The sequence below is a fragment of the Battus philenor genome, unplaced genomic scaffold (assembly GCF_028537555.1).
Source record: "Battus philenor isolate CCGP_79_NKW_IND1 unplaced genomic scaffold, ilBatPhil1.0.hap1 SCAF_10, whole genome shotgun sequence".
NCBI classification, from domain to species: Eukaryota; Metazoa; Arthropoda; class Insecta; order Lepidoptera; family Papilionidae; genus Battus; species Battus philenor.
Window position 1 is genome coordinate 9344628 of NW_027181662.1, and position 19042 is coordinate 9363669.

Here is a 19042-nt window from a genome sequence, read left to right on the forward strand (position 1 = left end):
TTTAAATTCTTTATTAATACAAGCCTTATAACATAATATAGCAAAGATTTCACGAATAACAATTGAAATTAACGTGATTTTAACTTTTTACCGTATTAGAGTGTGTACTGGGCAAACAATAAAATACTGAGTCACACAAATTAATCAATAAATTTTAGAAATATGGTTTTGTGGACATCTTCGTTCCGAAAGTCCTTCAATGATAATGTTACCTCAGTATTTATTAAAAAAAAACTTGTATATCGGTTTTATAAAAACAATTTGGTAGTGAAATAAGATATATAATTTTATAGCTATAGTTTATAGTTAAGAGTTATTTTACCTTGCCGATATATATAACAATAAATACCATTAAAATAAAATAAAATTTTCTTCTCATTAAACTAATATCTCATATCACAGAAACAAACAAAAAATGGACAATTTATTTATTTAATCAAAAATCACTTAATGTTATAGGAAAAACAAATTTTTTAATATTTCTTATTAAGAGTAACTTACACAAAGTAAAAAAGTTTATCACTATATTTAGAGTTTAATGATAATGCCTAAAATTAATCAGTGGTTAACAAAAAAATTTTGCTGTCAATAAGGTTTTTATAAACTAATTCCTTGTCCATATTCCTTAGTTCTACACAAGGAATTTTATTTTTGTAATCAATAACTTGAACATTAAAAGGACCTTTATCTAAAAAGGCATTTTCAAATTCTCTTGTAAGGACACTGACTTCCATTTCTGGATTCACTTGTATTCCATGCAATGTGGCTTGCAATGTCAAAGGTGGTAATTTTATAAATTCTTCACCAATCTCTCTCACGTCGGCTATAGAAATAATTTCAACATTACCGTAATCCACGTATCGAACTTTGATACGATTTGTCTCGTCGCTGTACTCCAGTATAGAAGCTCGATACCACTGTCCATCGTCGCTGAATAAAGCAACACAAGCTTTGTTCTCAAATATGCCATCCAAAGCCATCATATTAGCCGCTTCTTGTTGTAATTTTTCAAACATTTGCTCATATTGTTCCACAAGTTCTGGACGGTGAACAATATTTAGCTCGAGTGTGTTAAAGTTATTAATAACTATAATGTTACAAATAAAACATTGATCTACAATGTCTTTAAAAGTTAAAAACTTTCCTTCATGAGAATGATTTTCTTCTTCTTGCACTATTAAGTTCCAATCTTTTCCTTCCAATGATTGCATGTCATTTGAGTTTTGATATGAAACATCTGTATCCTGTTCATCTTCTATTATATAATCAGGCCCGGAGTCTGATTCGATGGCAAAGGAATGTTCGTCATTACTTTTATCGAACTGTGTAAATTTTCGTATTACTATTTTTGAATCATCACAATACTTTGCCATTTCAAATTCAACCAAATGATCATTTATACATAGTTTATTAATTTTTAAGTCAATAGGATAAACTCCATCTATGGCATCGGCAGTGATTTTTATATAGCATTTTTTTTCAACTATAGTTTTATGCAAGTAATCTAAAGTTTTTCTGTTCCAGTAATTTCCAACAGGTTTTATTCTGCTCAATTTACATTTGGATACTTGTGTTGGAATTTGATATAAAGGTGTGCATTTTCTTAAATTAGAAAATGGACATGTCTCCTCATTTCCATAATCAATGTATTGCACTAAACAAGTGGATACGTCGTTATTAATTTCTAATATACGACCTCTGTAAAATTTGTTGTCTAGATAAAAAAGTGCAATACATGGTTCACCTATTGACCATTTTGTACAATTTGCCTTGAGATCTGTGTTTTCAAATCGAATGTCCAGGGCTTTTCGAATCAAGTCTAACGTTTCTTGTTGTGATATTTCATGAAGGTAGATAATACCATCATTATCAACATACCTAAAAAAAATTTTCGATTTAAATATTCGGTCGGTCGACATTCTTTTTTAAAAACTTTGGCAATACTGTCAGAATTTAGTTCAGTAATTAAGTATTACAGACTAAAATAATAGGAATTTCAAACCACGAAAATCACCGAAAAAAAAACTAAGCAAAAAAGCTTTTATCCTATTTAACGAAAAAATAGTTAAAAATGACGATACTTAAACATGGCTATTATTAAGAAATGTATTAAAGAACCAACAGTAAGTAAAAATTAAAAAAGTTTATAAAATTTTAGTGTTATAGTCAATCTAAAGAAAAAATAAGATACGTTCCGTTATTACTCCGATTTACATTTATCTCTCTAATCAAAGAAGACCTTTTACATACAAACTGATAGATAGAGAATCATTAAATTTAATTAATTGTTGTTGTCTGCAAACATTGTGTGTATGGTCGAGAAACTACTTTTCATAAAATGAGATGAATCATTGGGGAGTTTAAACAGATGTACAATGTTATTAAAAATATTTTAACATTTTTATAAAAAGTTGCAGCTTTATGTAACTTAACAAGATGCTAAAAATAATTTTGTGTTACGGACAGAATTTATACAAATGTTATACTTTAAACGTCTAGTTAATGAAAATTTGGTGATATGGGTAATAACAGAATAAAGAAATTCATTATTTAATCTTCAAAGCCTTACTAACTTAATCACAGAACATAATCCACAACCTATTGTCTAACAGACTTTTTAAAATAATATTTACATTATGACCTAAAAATATTCATTAGTGAGCGAAAAAAACAACAACTAAGTAAAATTGAAATGATAATATGTATAAAAGGTCGCTGAGGTAGCTTGAAGAGTTACACGTCTTAAGTGCCAGTGGGCGGGGCACTTCACCTGTGAAGCCGTTGGCCGTTCGGGTCAAAATGTTCTCCCGGGGCGAACACGAACTGGTGTAGACGCGGCGTTGGTATATAACTACTTAAAACATGTTCATAAAATAAGTGTAAATTCGTTTTTATATACATGCTGCAAAAACTTACGTTGGTACACCTATGAATTCCTGGCACTGCAAAGGTTCTGGTGGCAGCCAATCGGATATGAACACTGTGGTGGTTTTGTTGTCATTATTGTAATTTAATTCACACTCTGAAGAGGTAGTAGAACTTTGCTGGCTTTTGACATCTGAATTATAAGTTGGAGACTTGGTTTGCTTTGATTCTAATTGTGGCCAATCTTCAACAGTGTCTGAAAGGTTTTCCAACCATGCCACATTTTCATTCGCATTACCAACCTGAAAAATAAAAATTATGAAGATATCTTCTTGTAGTCTTCTCTGTGAATTGATTCACGACACGGAGTCTAAAATTTGATAAAAAGCATACTGCGTCGATATACTAAATACTATAGGACATATTTTTTAACAATGTGAATATTTTTTTTTTGGAAATTAATCACTGTTTTTCTTAAATATTAGTAGTAGAATTAATATTATTACTTTCAACAAGTATTCAGTTTAATACTTATTAAAAATATTCAAGCAATAAGAAGCAGCAATTAGGCGAAAATGACTTTATTTAAAGTACAAATATTTTATTAATTTATCTATACCTGTTGGGTTTTGTCAGGTATTGCTAATCCTTGTTCTATAATTTTTTTATTTAGGCATCGCCATTCTGATGTATTTGGCTCCAAAGCACTGCCCTGAGTCGTATGATATACCCATATCTCAATAGGCATACTATTATCTTTAAAATTGCCGAGTTTTGTAATAAAAACTCTTTTGTATACATCTAGCATTTCTTTCAGGTACTCTTTTGTAATACTAGGCCATTCTTCTCCATTTGCGGAAACTATACCTGATAAATGACATTTGACGGCAGCATAACCTATTGAAGAAAACTCTTTGGTCAGTTCTCTTAAGCATGATATTGGTAGGGTTTCTACATAGGCAAAATCTAAATAGAAAACTTTTGTATTTTCATCGTTGATTTCAACAATGTAAGCTCGTCGCCATGTTTGCGATTGCTGCGAAAAAATGCAACATTTATCCCCTACTTTCCAATTTTTTTTGCTCACAGTCTTTTTATTTGAATAGTGCTTTTGTATATTCTCAAAGATAGTGTTAAATGTCTTTTGCTGATGAACAAAACATACATAAATCAAAGAGGGAGATTGATAGTGCAAAACTTTTGCCTCCAACCTCAACGGGCCTTTTTCTTTTGCTTTAAGACCATCTTTAACGTCACTCTTAGGCAATTCTGTTTTTTTAATAATTGTAATTCCATCATTTGATGTCGATGGGTTCAGTTTTTCTAACGGCGATTTATTTGTTGTTACATGTTCCTTTAACATATCCTGTTTGTTATACGTGTTAAAACTGAAAAGTTTGATAAAATTTAGTATTGATGTAGACAATTTCTTCAAACATGCAACACTGGTAAAATAACATACCTCATAGCGACGGCGAATTTGTACTTTACCATTTCAGTATTAATGCAAATGACCTCTTCAGCACCTGTTTTATCGTATAACTTAACTCCTAGAGAATGATTATGATTGTCCTCTACACGAAGCTCTAATAGACGATTTTGGTAGGCTTGTAGCAAATTAACGGAATTAGGGCTCCATTTCTTGTTTAGTGGAGTCACATCTGATAAGTGACATTCTGTCGCCTGAAACCGAAAGGCTATGGTAGCTGACGCTTAAAGTTAAGTTTTTGCAAGTTTTTTTTATCTATATTGGTATAAAAGCGTTGTAGGTTTAATTTAGGTCTCATTAACAAGCACGTAGTCGTTCAACAAGCCACGGAGAGGGATATGAGGGGCAAATCCTGGATTCGAAATCACAGGGAAATCCACAGGAATAAGGAGTTCCGTAGAAAAACGAAAGTAACCAATAATGCAAAGTAATCTGCTTGGATTGGTATATTGAAGTAGCAGTGGGCAAGCCATATCCCGCGGAACTGATGGATCTTAGGGATTTACGGTTTTGGAGTAGCATGGTCTCTACTCTTGGACACAAGTTGGTAGTCGGAAGGCGCTGTATGCAGGAATGCAGACCTGAATGCAGTCCTATTAGAAATTTACGAGGGAGGCCTACCTAACAGAAGTGATTCTATGGCTGAAATGATGATGATTACGAAGTATTCGTATTAGCATTTGAAAACTTCAAAACCGTAAGACCACCGGGACCTTGGATACCACGGACTGGAAGCGTAGAATGTCCGCTTACTAGGTGGACTGTCAACGACTTTACGTTAAGTCATCGGAAGGTGCTGGATGCAGGCCACTTCCAAACGATATTATTGGAAATCTATCGGGAAGGCTAGTGACCAGCAATAGACACCCTAAGGTTGATTTGAAAACGAATTTAAAACAGTTTTGTGTTCTAAATAATTTATAACCAACTTACGAGAGCACGAAGGGTAGTAAACTTTGGATTAATGCGACGTAACGCACTCCAATGCACTACAACAGTGGCGCCGCTATCGAGAAGCAGTACCTTGACTCGCCCACGACCAGGCAGCTCCTTTATGAGGGCTCGAGCCCAAGTTGCTCGAGTTTCATTTGCGACAGTATCGAGTTCATACTTTTCCAAATTAACTACACACACCATATCTGTAAGATGTGTTAGCGTTATTTGTGATTACGATAGGTTACTATTGTCGTAATGTCCAGAAAAAATTCTTGTTTTAAAATTAATTACTTTTACTTACCAATTTCTGGTAGGTAAATAGTGCCTGCATTAACACATAAACTGTAGTTTTGTTCCAATTCTTCACATAATTTTTCATAAACATTTTGCAGATGGTGCTGAAAAGTTAGTTCTGCTATCATACGTGAATACATGATTGTAAATTTTATCATTTATGTATATTTTTGTTATTAAGATACGCTTATAGAGTTGAGCTCCTAATGGTGAATGAATACTCCAGATTATTGGATTAAAGGAGAGGAGAGGAAAAAAACTTTCGTTTGTATTTTCAATATTAAAGTATTAATCTTATGACGCTTAGGATATCTTTTTACTATTTAAAAAAACTATAATTTCCGTGGGTTTGATCCTATTTCTAGTCTATTATAAATTTTAATAGACTTTAGTATAATTACCAATAAATAATAAAATAAAGTCATCAGTAGAAACAAAATAGTATAATAATAGGTTGATATACTTAATACGTATCATGTCTCTTAAAAGGCAAAAGCGAAAAAAATTCTTAACACAGAACATAGTAAATCAATCACTTAGTTTTAATCTTCTTTGTAAAATTTGAAGGGAATAACATTAAATAAAACAGTAAAGATATTTACCTTTCTAACATAAAATAGATCTGGACTCACAATGTAAGTAATGAAAACTTCTTCCACAGTCTTGGGCTTGAAATCATTGTTGTTAATAAAAACTTTTGGCTTGTTAACGGCAGTTACATTTTTGGGATACTGGGCAGAAAAATAAATGTCAAGTATTAATAATTGATCCATGTAATATCCGGTTACATGTTCTATCACCTTGCAGTGGGCGTCTGTCGGCTGAAATGAAGAAGTAAACAGCTTACCGGGGCCTTAGTGTTAATCAGACGTGCCCGTCCGTGGAACACCAGCGCGTGTACAAGACTGACTCCATGTTCAAAGGTTGTAACATCGCAATCTACGCTTACGCCGGACATTGACGTCGAGTTAATCCGATGTACATGCAAAACCGCTTGCTTACTGACATAAAATAAAAACAATACGATTATTGTAAAATTAAATTAAACTAAAATAAGTTTTTCACAGACTAATACGTGTATGCCACGCTTGTGTGCGTTATGACGAAAATGAAAGAAGAGCCCAAAGTGATTCAACTTCCTTGTAAGGGATCCTTCAATTTAAAGCTACGATGGTTAAAAGTATTATAAAATCCTTCACACTATTATAGTATTTTTTGAACTTCACTTAAATTTACAGATATCACATGGTGTAATGCAACATCATACCCAGTTGCTTGAGCACAAGAGAGTTACTAATTTTATAAAGCCTAGAGAGATATGACAGCTTTTCTTTATTTCCGATGCTAACCATATGTACTTCACTTTTTTCTTATTATCTATTTATTAGTATTCTTATGTACATAGACCAAATTGTTATTTACATATCTATAGTCAAGTACCGTCATAATACTTTCTTTACTAAAATTTTCTCTAGATCTTATATAATAGATTGCACGAAAAGTTTTCTTTTGAAGCATGGTGGTTATATCAATATCAGACAGATGTACTCGAGTAGTGGTATTCCATCGGTATAGGACTTAGACTCGCAATCATATGTCGAGGGTTCTCTTCTCGGGTTGCAATCTTATATAATTCACACTTGCAGGCAATTATGGTGTATCCCCCATAGATATCATTGAGGCAGGCCTGTGCCTTGCGATGGACGTTGGCTATGGGTACGCGTCGTAAATGCAACGCCGGTGGCTGGGAAAGATACTAATAGGCCAAATCCACGACAGGGGGCTGAAAGGAAGCCTCTGAGTATCGAACTCGAGGAAGTCTGTTTCACACATTAAATGAAAAAGCCAAGAAGTAAGGTGCGCTAAGTTTCAGCGTGTTTATCCTAGAAAAGAGACGGGGAGATTTTTCTTCCCAGAAAAGGAACTTTGTGTAACAGTCTCTGGCATGGGGGAGGATGAGTGACCGGATGAGGACCTCATATATGTATATATGTATGTGCGCGCGCGCGTGTGTCTGTCTGTCTGACATAACCCATCCTTGTTCGCGAATTGAGAGCCTGAGAAGACATCTTCCTCACATTAAAAAATCGTTGCGTACCGTTTCCGTAGCATATGATAATCAGTTTTATTCAACATAAAGCTTAGCATCCTTTACAAGAAGGAAACAAAACATTATATCATAAGCATTATTTTCAGGTCAAGGCTTTTTTCTTTTTGAATAATCGACGATTGCTGTAATTCAGACTCCAGTGTAATAGGTAAAAATAAATCATGACTTTACGAGACATACTACTTTTTGAGACTTTGGATCTATTTTAACATACTTGTCGGTTATGCTTTGCATAAGAACTGCGTCATCGCTAGTCCATGCGCCCGCAAGAGGCTCACAGTTACTTAGCGAGCATCTGATGGCCAAAGGTAAAGGTGATTGCGCTCTGGTAGGCGGAAGCAAACGTAATCTGGTGGAGAAAAAATAACATGTTTTAAAATGGCTTTACATTCTTGGGTTAAAAATAAAAGCATACATTAGCAGACATTAATTTATTATAACAAGCGAAATATTTATAAAATTATTACAAACACGAAACTAAATTTTAGCTACCCATGCTTGTGTTAGTTTTAAATAGTTATGTAATCCTTCATACGTAATACATAAATTAATTTTAAATAAACTTGTTAAGTATAAAATACCAAAACAGAAACATTAAAAAATATTAAAATATGGATTGTCTTTAGTTGGTGAGAACACTTAATAATATTGCATTAAATAAACTTTATAAGTAAAAAAGACAAAATGAAATCATTTAAAAAATATGATATAAATTTCCTTTAACAACTAAAGTATAGGATATATACTAGTTCAGCTTTTAATAAACTTAATAAATAAGAATAAAAAAATGAAAACATTTAAATAATGTTAAAAAGTAAATTGTCTTTAGATCATAACAATATAATAATTTTGCTTTAAATAAACTTTTTAAGTAGAAGAAATAAAAAATGAAATAAAAGATTTAAATATAAATTACCTTTTGTTAATAAAAAAAGTATAGAATATATAATTATTTAGCATTAAGCTAACCTTATAAGCAGAAAAGACAAAGTGGTAATATTAAAAAAATTTATTTATAATGCCATTAATTGACAGGCATATAATATTTTTACTTGATATTTGATTGTTACAATATTATAAACATATTTAAACGGTTGATTGCCAAAATAATTTTGTTATTTAAAAGTAAACTTGTTTATAGTTTTATAATAGAAAATTAATAAATTCTCATACTTATCAATTGAAACAATTTCGGTACTTCCAAAATCGATACAAAACACGTGGACGAGAGGCTTTGCGATATTCTTTCTGTCAACACTGATTACCTGACTTCTTTGCCACAAATTATCAGTTTTGTTGAAAACCAAGTAGAACTTTCCTGCAGACAATAATTTGTGATAATCATCAGAAAAAGTATATTTAACTAATTCTACGAGAATAAGAATTCTTCTTTTCAGCCAATAGCCGAGCCGATAGGTCTTACAGCGACTCTCCACGATTTTAGTTATGTCGTCGGTTCACCTAGCGAGGGACCTACTTACGACTTCAACGGCCGACCGTTGCAAGAGCTTGTGCATCTGTCACTTTGGTTCTTCTGTAGATCCCCTCATTTCTGATTCGATCTCGCAGCGGCTGCTCCTCAGAACTCCGAATATAACCTATCGATTGCTTTCTGAATGACCTTGAGCCTCACGAGGCCCCTTCGTAAGCGACCACGTTTTGGATCAATAGAACACTTTCGTATTCAGACATTGCAGTATTTTGGACAAAAAGATGTTTCAAAGCTTCCCGAATACAGTCCATTTGTCTTGGGTTCAGCGAATGATTTCTTCCGAAGTTGGACCTACCTTTCTGGACGGTTTGACTTGAGTAAATATAATCGTAAAAACTTCAATCGTAGCACCTCCAAAAACTACTTGGGAAGGCGCGACGTGGATATTATGGGCTTAAGAAAAGTTTTACTGTTCTATCGTATCAATAATTGATATAAAAAACTATATTCCCGCTCCTCTTCGACTTAATACCAGAAAAGGTATAGCTGTGGTAAGTTGTGCATTGGTTTGTAATGAGCTAAGGGTGGTTCTTCAGGAGAAAAATGTCAATCTAGATCTATGCTTTGCTCTTATGTCAATTATATCTGTTTATCTTATGACGCGGAGTGATTTTGTATTGTTTTTATTTTATTTAGAAATTGAATTGAAATTAGAAATTGTATCAAGCCTGCTGTGAAGGTCATATAACAAAATAAACCCAGAAATTGGTGATGTATTAAAGATGTATTAAATTTTTTATTAAATTTTAAGATTATATTTAAAAAAACTGCGTAAAACAAAGTAGCATCTCCTAAAAAGTAGCCACTTGTAATGACAAAATTTAATTTTTTTGTGCGTAACATTATAAATGCACTAATTACTGAGACATGGCATGGCATAAATATTGCGTCCAATTATTGGAAAAAAGTTGAACCTTGAATTCAAAACTTCTATAAAAAATCTACTAACACATCTATCATTTTATCCAATACAGAAGATAAGCAGAGAGGCTTGCAAGAGCTTCTCATCTATTTTAAAATTATTTAATGTACCCATTAAATCAGATGTTGCCAGACATTTGTTACCCATAGACCACATTTCTACCATTTTTCTCAACCTCGACAACAAATATGAAAATTATATCTATGAAAATTTGCGTTTCCAACCACGAATCAATAATATGAAAGCACACACTCACACACTACAAGTCGTATTTTGACCCTATGCACGTGTAAAACAGCATTGCCGAAGGCGACGGCGTTTGTCATGTGTCTGCTTGTATTGAATATGGAATATGCAAGTTTTTAAAAGTAAGAGTCGCTGAGCTTCTTGATATATTACCTGCCTATATTGATAGGTTAAGTCAGACCTACATTTTAGTGCTTCACTATCGAAAACAGATTTTTTTTCTCGCCGAAGTAGACTCTCATCGATTCTCATGTAGACTCGTGGTGGTCCACCTGGATTACTTTGAGAACTAAAGAATTAAACTAATTATTAAATGAAATGTTTTAGGAAACCATACCTTCAGCAACATGACTAATCGATGGCATTGGAAGAGAAACAGCATTGCGAAACTCTTTGAGTAACTCCTCAACTGTCACTTGTTGACAGGACTGTTGAACGTAGAAATGATGAGGAGTCACTATGTGCGATATAAAAACTAACTCTTGACCATCTGAAATAAAAACATGTTTTTTTGGATCGGACTGACACTGATGCCTTGGAATTTGCAGATTCAATTGGTTTGAGGTGGGAGGAAGCAGGAGGTGCCTAGGCCAAGACCTCTTTTAAGGTAGCAAAGCTCGAAGGCTCCCAGACATTTACATTTGATTTGTTTGAAGTTCTGCTGCTAGAAGATTTAGGCTCTGTGCATCTATCTAAATCGAGTCCGCGGAATAAAAAAATTACGGAAGACGATCGAAGACGTACGCATGAATGGGGGCTATACCCGTGTAGTGTAAATTATGTAAAGCGAAGATTACTCGGCGGTCGGGAACAACACGGGCCTCTCGTGACCGCCCTCGCTTGAACCCGGGCTAGGCGGGTGCGGCTGCCGTGTCATAAGTATAAGTGTGATGAATGTTCGCTGTGTCGTACCCGACGGGGACTCGATGTGAGGCAACTTCCGGGGAACTTCCTCGGCTCCGGCCGCTACATATTTTAACTGTATTGGTAGGCCAACCAGCTTTGATATTGGTTCGATGGACGCTCGCTCCATGGAATGACTAGGCTTAAGGGCCTCCAGGTGTCCAAAAAAAAACAAGCGAAGCTTAATAAATCCATCTCACTATTGTTATTATAAAACAACATCGTGCCTATTGTTGTTTAAAAATGTAAATCATCGGTGAAAATGTCTTGTGTAATAGATTAGACTAACTACTTCAGGCTTGCCTAGCTGGTTAAGAATTTGGTTACATTCATAAGATATAAAGTAAATTAAGTTATTTAATATATCATAAGGCATATTATTATTAGGAACAAGAATTTACAAGAATATTTTTGATTCTTCTAGCTAGACAAGGTCTATTTATAAAAAAGACAAATATGCAGTTGATCAGTTAACTGTCAAGTGCAGTTGATAGACATTAACCAAAGAAGTAGCTATATATACATTAAATTGATAGACAAAATATAGGCGATTTGATATTTATTTATAACTTAGTAAATGACATTATTAACCATAGTTATATTCTTAATGTGATCAATCTATCCGTTACACCAGACTTCATAGATAACCTATTAAAAAATTCTCAAATACCGTGGATTTAAATTCTCTCAAAAAACGCTAAGTCGCACGATGTAGACATTTTTATGCAAGTTCCGAAGAGAAGTATTGAAACATTTGATAGATAAAGTTGATAAATGAATTGGTTTTTATTGATTTTGTACTATATATGGTGTATGTGTATAATTATTACACCATAATCCATTTTCTCACGTATTTGGTATATACTTCATCTTTATATACTTCATAAACATTGTAAATGTTTCATACACCTTAAATAGGCAGAGGTATTTTGATTTGTTATTGCTTCTGGTGCGCTTTTGGAAATAAAAAAATTATTCCAACACGCACATAATTTAATTACATGTACAAATTCAGTTCAATAAATAAGATACATTTAACTTAATGTTTTATTTATAGAATTGCTTTTACATTCTAAATATAATTTAATAACTTTAGGCGATGGTAAAGAAGAAAAAATAAATACCTGCATGCAGTGGCTTTGGTTTGTGATTTTCTAAAAATGACGAGACAGTCGACTTATGTCCATCATCTGTAAAAAAGAAAGTGAAAGATACTCCTTTTCAATGGGCCAACTCAAAAGGTTTTGCATATGCAAGAAATTAGAGAAGATATCTATACATAAAAATATACTTTTTAAAGCTAATCATATACTGAAATGCTGCTATTTAATTATAACATTAATATTTGTAAATCATCACAGGGATAAAAGTTTTTAAATTGGAAATAAAGTCATTTTTAGAGGCATACAAAACAATTAATTCTTCTTAAGGTTTATCTCTAACTTTTATCATCTTTTCTTATAAAGGTCCAATCAGCAATAAAATATATTATACTATTAGCATACAACTGTCAAGTAAAGGCAACAAATGAAGGTGTTAATATTTTTTTACCTTTATATTTACTAGATCTTTTGTAAGAAGATTCGCTGTTAACAGAACTTATAGATGAAAAAGAACCACTTTTGCTGTGATATGTTGGAACCTTTTTATAAAAAGATTGCTCTTTATTATCCTCCTTCTCAACCTTAAGTTTTTTCTGTAATTTTTCTCTAACATCTACAAAAGAATTATATAACTTTTATAATAAAATGACAACACCAGAATTTTCATATAATAGTTATTGATTATCTTTTACTTAACACAGTCATGCTACAAGCCAATGTACCAAATGCAAGGCCTTGATATTACTAAAAAAATATTGTGAAGTTTCTACCGATAGTAACGGTTTTTGAAAAACCTAGAATCTTTCAAACACATAAAATACTTAAAATTTAAAATGTAATGAATGACTAATTACAATAATATAATTATGTAGATCAATAATTAACTTGACTATATTGACTTTGTTGAGGATCAGTTGCTATCACAAAACTTATGCAATGCTAGAAATTATGCAAATAATATCTCTGTCTTGTCTTTCATAAGTATATAACAAGTTGCCTGATATGAATGTGCTCAATGATGACAATAAGTCTTACTAATAATGCAATTATGTTAAAAATTAGCAAGTCATTAGTAGTCTTTGGCATTTTAATAAAGATAAAAAAATGACAACAACATTGTGAAGGATTATTAACAAAGGATTAATGGTAATATAATGATCAGAGGTTGGTCAATAGGATGCATATTTTTAAGTAAGAATTTTAGAATAAAAAAAATTAAGAACAATATAATGTTTGTAGATATTCAGAGAAAAGAAACAGCATTACTCATTCTGTTACATAAGACCGCTAGCCAACTTTCATTAAATCGGAACTAAAAATTAATAAATCTCAAAATTTATTCAACACTAACTTTAAACCACAATTCAAAATTTATTGATTATAAAATCATGTACATATTTGTAATGAAATTGTTGAAATTAATTGTCTTTCTTATAATAATCAAGATATTTTACGTATACCTTCAGTAAACTTAGGTGGATATACCGGCGCATTAGGTGGGGGCGGTATTTCTGTGGAGGGATCCAACTCAGCTGTAGCAAGTATTTTGTACGTCCTATTGCTATCTCCTTCTAAACTTATAAAATTGTTGATTTTGTCGCACAGCTCTTCATTAATCACAATTCTTAAAGAATAGAACAAAAAGTCTAATAAGTTTTATAATAACTTAAATTGAATTTTGTTACTATGGAGGCATGCATAAAAGAATTATGTTTAAGGTCTTATGTGAGAAAGTTCAAAGGCCTTTGAAATGTGATCATATTATAAGAGATATAATTAAATTACATTTAATCTTTAATGACATACTTTATAGGTGTTGTATCATGGCATAGGAACCAGGGACTAGCAACCACATTTTTGGCATCTTCTAAGAGTACTGACATGTTTGCCTGCAAGAAAGCATTTGTTCTAGTTTAAAGACAAAACATACAAATTGTAGTAGTTTTGATTGATTTCATTTGGATCTTCTGTTATTTTATTTTATCTGCCCCATATAACATGAAAAAATATTAATAAAACAAGAATGAATAGAGTTTATTTTTTTTTTAATTAGAAAATTGTCAATGTGATTATATTTTGAATATGAAAGGATACAATGTTTGCTTTTGATTACAAGCATGTAAGAAAAGAGAAATATTTACCTGTTTCATTTCTTCCTCACTAAAAGATCTATTGACAGCATTAAGTACAGTTCGCGATAACTTAATTAAATCAGCCAATTTGTTTTTAATATTTTGTAATGACTCTTTTTCCGCATTCTGTTGTTCAAGTAAAATAGTATATAATTTATGTTTCTGTGTCTGTATTAGAGAAATCAGTTTCGAAAAGTGTTGTTCAACTTCATTTGCCATTTTTTCTATGTACGATAATCCATTCTTATATTTAATACTGTGAAGTATATTGCCAATATCCTATAATTAACATGGATTATAAAAATTAATTGAAGCCATACAAAAGATTTGACTGTATTATACATTAACATTAAAAACACTTACTACTGCAGTTTTAGTTAGTCTTTTAAATGATTCTTCAACTTTAGGAGATAATACAACCAACTCTTCCAGTAGTTGTTCATTCTGAAAATTTGATAAATGAAAGCAACACTAAATATATTAGAAGTACTAAATTTTTCTTAAAAAAATGTCATTTAAACTATATAGCAAATCCTGATTTATATAAGGTTTCCAGGGTAACTGAAAATTTTTATTAACAAATGCTAACCTTTTCATAATGTAATCAATAAATTACTTGTTCTGATTTAGATATATCTTCAGTTGCATTAATTTAGATAACTTAGATAAGTTTATTACAAAGTTCTCAAAATTTATACAATGATCTAGATTTGGTATCAAGACCATAAAGATAATTTTTTGTCCTTTCTAATCTTTTTAAAGTTTGATTTAAATTAAGGAGTGAGTTTATCCAACTATTTTTTTTAAAGTACTGACTTGGTAATTATTAAATGTTGTTATGGTTGTAATGAAAATAATGGAAAAAAATTGCTGTTTAAAGAACAAAGAAAATAGGGTAATAATAATTTATCACTTAACTTAAAATTATTACAAACATGATATTGTATGAGTACCAATAATAAGATCCTTTACTCAGCTACATACTGTAGTATAGTTTAACTTGTGCAACAGTGCTATTGTACCTTGGTATTTCAGAATTCTCCAAGAAAAACTTTCCTTACTTAATGTTTTAACTTTACCACTTTAAGTTAAAAAATACTTACAATTTCTTGTGTAGAAACTAATTTATGGTTTTTGCATGACTTTTCACCTCCAATGACCAAACAATCCATGCAAATAGATTTACAACAATCTTTACAATAGTAGTCTAGAGTCTTTTGTATATGCAATTTGCATTTGTTTGGGGGTAGTTTTGGTTCTGTTTTAAACAAGCAAGTGGAAATGTTTAATTTGATAAAACTTATTGTTATAAACTTATTATATGTAAGAAAAGGACCCATAGTTAGCCACTTCCGCACATGCAGTGGTAGTCGTGCAACAAAGTGCACCGCCCGCCAGCCCGCTGATAAATGCGTATGCGGCAAACAATGCGAATTACATAACTGCCACCGTCAAATCGTGTGCCCTGTGTGTAAAACACGTGTTGAGTACATGTTTTTCACCCCTCTACGGGGCATCTTCAGGAGTTATGTTACACCGATTAGTGCTAAACACAGAGTGGCTCTGGAGTCTGGTGGCGGGTGGTGCACTTTGTTGCATGACTACCACTGCATGTGCGAAAGTGGCTAAATATTGGTCCTTTTCTTACTTAGGGTGGACTTCCGCAAGGTAACGCCTGATTCCATTAAAAACTTATTATACATCAAAAACATTACTTTAAAAGTTGATTTTCTTTCTAACAAAATTTAATGTCTGCTAAATTTCCATATTAAATCATTTATTGAATTCTAAGCACAATAAAATTCTTTTATAATAATACATAAGCAAAGCATAAGTAATACATAAGCAAAAGTATTTTTCTCAATTTGCTTCATTTTGAATTTTTGTGTAATGTGTAGATAAACAATGAAATATCCTTTTTAATATAAAATAATCTAGTTATCAATTCAGTATTCATACTATTATATTATATATTGTAAAAGGACAACTTCCTTTCCTTTATTGCTCGATTTATGTATCAATGTAATGACTAACCAATTTTAAGCAGCAGGTGATTCTTCAAGATGGTAAAGTGTTTGTGACTTTTATTGAAACAAGGCTCACACAGTATAGCATTACACTGCTGACATATTGTTGTGGTTAGATTGTGACATTCAACACACAAGTCTGGAAAATTATAAGATAGAACTTGTTAATTAAAAAAAAAATTATACAACTTACAAAAATTATCACAAAACTAATGTTATGTGAAAGCCTTAAATATATGTAAGGAATGTAACTCAATAACATCATATACATTACTCTTATTAAATTAATAAACTTCAAAAACATAAAGCAAGCAATTATAGAAATTTGTAATTACAAAGAGCATATAAACATGTGTCGAGATGTGAAGAAAAACCAAGGTGTCTGATGTAACAGTAGTGATAATGGGCGGGACATATCATTGGTGCAATTAATGGTTGTTAAAACCAAAAGGTTTTCAAGTGGCAACCATGAGCAATTAGATGCATGGCTTGGTTCTCCATTAAGGGGACCAATGACATAGCTTAGATTGCAGGATGTTGCTGGATACAGGCAGTGCAAGACCAGTCACTGTTATGATCTTTGGGGGAGGCCTTACAGGAAGCATCTTCCGACTGATATGTTGATGATATTAATACAGTGAAACCTGTTCATTAATATAATGGAAATACATAGTGATAAAAACGATGGTATTTACCTTGTGTGTTCTCTGCATCTTGCATAATAGCTTCCAAGTTGATATAACAATCTTCACCATTATTTTCATTTTCTTTTTTGTTCTGAAATAAATTGGACCAAGTTTATAAAACAATGAATGCAAAATAAACCATTTTCTAAAATAAAACAAGATGTTTTTCTGAGTTTACACATTTTTTATTTAATCATTCAAAAATGTCTGTTTTACTCTTTATTTTTTGTAGTTCTATTTCAGATAATAGATTTTCTTTAAAATATTTGTTTATATTTATGTGAACACACATATATTATAAAATGACTTATCAAATGGTTTTTCACTTTTTCTTCATATAAACACCATTTATTTCACACTACAGCAGCTACATTTGACCATTTAAATTGAAAAGAAAAACCATAATAATATTTTTAAATAAATTTTACAAAGTTATTGACAGGACTATAATGAAGCTAATATTCTGTCTTTATTGTTATATTTTACATGAAAATAATCAAATTAATATTCATGTAACAGATTATATTGATGAAATTTTGTTACCTCATCTGAAACTAAATTATTTATTATATTACAAAAATAATAAAGTGCTGCAAATAACTACTATGTGGATATTTACCATAATATTGTAATAATAACTATAATTTGAACTAAAACGACGTTGTTGTGTAGTAAAAAAGCAAGAATTGATTGCAATTGTGTCTAAAATCATTGAAATACTAATAAAATTTCATCACCTCACACTCCAGGGAGAGCTCACCAAGCATATAAATATTGACAGGAAAAAGCTTTCGTAGCTCTAATTTATTATCCTTGATTAATGTTAAATTATTTGCTGATATTTTCATATTCTTATAACAAACTTTGCATTCTATAGGTTCAGAAAATTTCACTAAGTTTGTAATACAGTTTTCACACACGGAATGCCCACATTTTAAGAAAAGTGGTAAGTTGTCATTAAGTTTTGAAGACAATGCTGAAAGTAAATATCGAAATGGGATAAACGGCATATTCACAAGAAATTATAATTACATGCAATGCTAAAAAAATATTACATTTTATACCAAATTGCTGATTACAGTTAGGACACTTTTTAAACTTTGTGTTCATTGTTGCAATTTATTTAAAATCTTATACACATTTATATAAGATTTTACAGCCTAATTAAGATAATAGTTTCAACGATTGTACATTTGCTTTTAAAACGAATTGTATTTTTAAAAACTATAGGACAAATTATTGAAAGAAATGTAGGGTTGCCAGCGTTGCAAAAAGAAATTACAAGCAAAACCCCAATCACAATACAGTCACAGTAAAAAACTGTTAAATAATTAATTAATTAAATGTTTTTATCTGATTTGTAAATTTCATGTTATTAAAAATAAAGCACACCTGAAAATTATAATTAAAACAGCATATAACTTACCTGGTATCTACTAAAACGATAAAAATTGCTAAAAAGTGAGTTTTTTAGCCCAATGAATGTTGAGACCATAAGATAGGAGTGGAAACAGCGGACCGGTAAGCGAACCGTAGGTCACCCGCTTACAAGGTGAATAAAGCTACTTTTAAAGTTCATCGGAAGACGCTGTATGCAAGCCGCTTCCAACCGGAGCTAGTTGAAATCGATGGGGAAAGCCTATGTTCAGCTGTGGACATCCTCTGGCTGAAAATATGGTGTTGATTAAGTATTAATATAGATATATTTAAAATATAACCAATGAACAAAGAATAAAATATACATTCACTCTTAAAATAAGTATGATAAGAACAGTTTGTAATCTTGTGATGTATAATTAAGGAATTATGAGATAAGATTTCGTTTCTTCTTTGGTTT

At 31.6% G+C, this 19042-nt stretch overlaps 1 protein-coding gene across 1 annotated transcript; it reads right to left on the reverse strand.

Moving 5' to 3' along the window:
- Positions 1 to 479: 479 nt before the first annotated feature.
- qin lies at positions 480 to 18315 on the reverse strand. Its single transcript, XM_068767093.1, has 22 exons — positions 18261 to 18315; positions 17943 to 18181; positions 17215 to 17296; positions 16527 to 16658; positions 15596 to 15750; positions 14856 to 14936; positions 14502 to 14771; positions 14167 to 14249; positions 13821 to 13984; positions 12809 to 12973; positions 12382 to 12447; positions 10692 to 10844; positions 8868 to 9012; positions 7909 to 8043; positions 6432 to 6585; positions 6187 to 6315; positions 5592 to 5688; positions 5288 to 5493; positions 4328 to 4548; positions 3485 to 4253; positions 2917 to 3167; positions 480 to 1878 (listed from the first exon to the last, which is right to left on the reverse strand). The coding sequence occupies exons 1-22, from the start codon at positions 18313 to 18315 to the stop codon at positions 555 to 557; spliced, it is 5076 nt and encodes a 1691-aa protein (XP_068623194.1). The 3' UTR covers positions 480 to 554.
- Between the last annotated feature and the right edge of the window lie 727 nt (positions 18316 to 19042).

Bases quoted from the DNA above. Each gene is read 5' to 3' on its own strand.
- qin (XM_068767093.1), bottom strand. From the start codon at position 18,315: ATGAACACAAAGTTTAAAAAGTGTCCTAACTGTAATCAGCAATTTGGT. The intron at 9,013-10,691 runs GTATGGTTTCCT...TATTGTCTGCAG, and splicing joins GATTAGTCATGTTGCTGAAG to GAAAGTTCTACTTGGTTTTC. The intron at 6,586-7,908 runs GTATGTTAAAAT...ATTTTATGTCAG, and splicing joins ATGCAAAGCATAACCGACAA to TAAGCAAGCGGTTTTGCATG.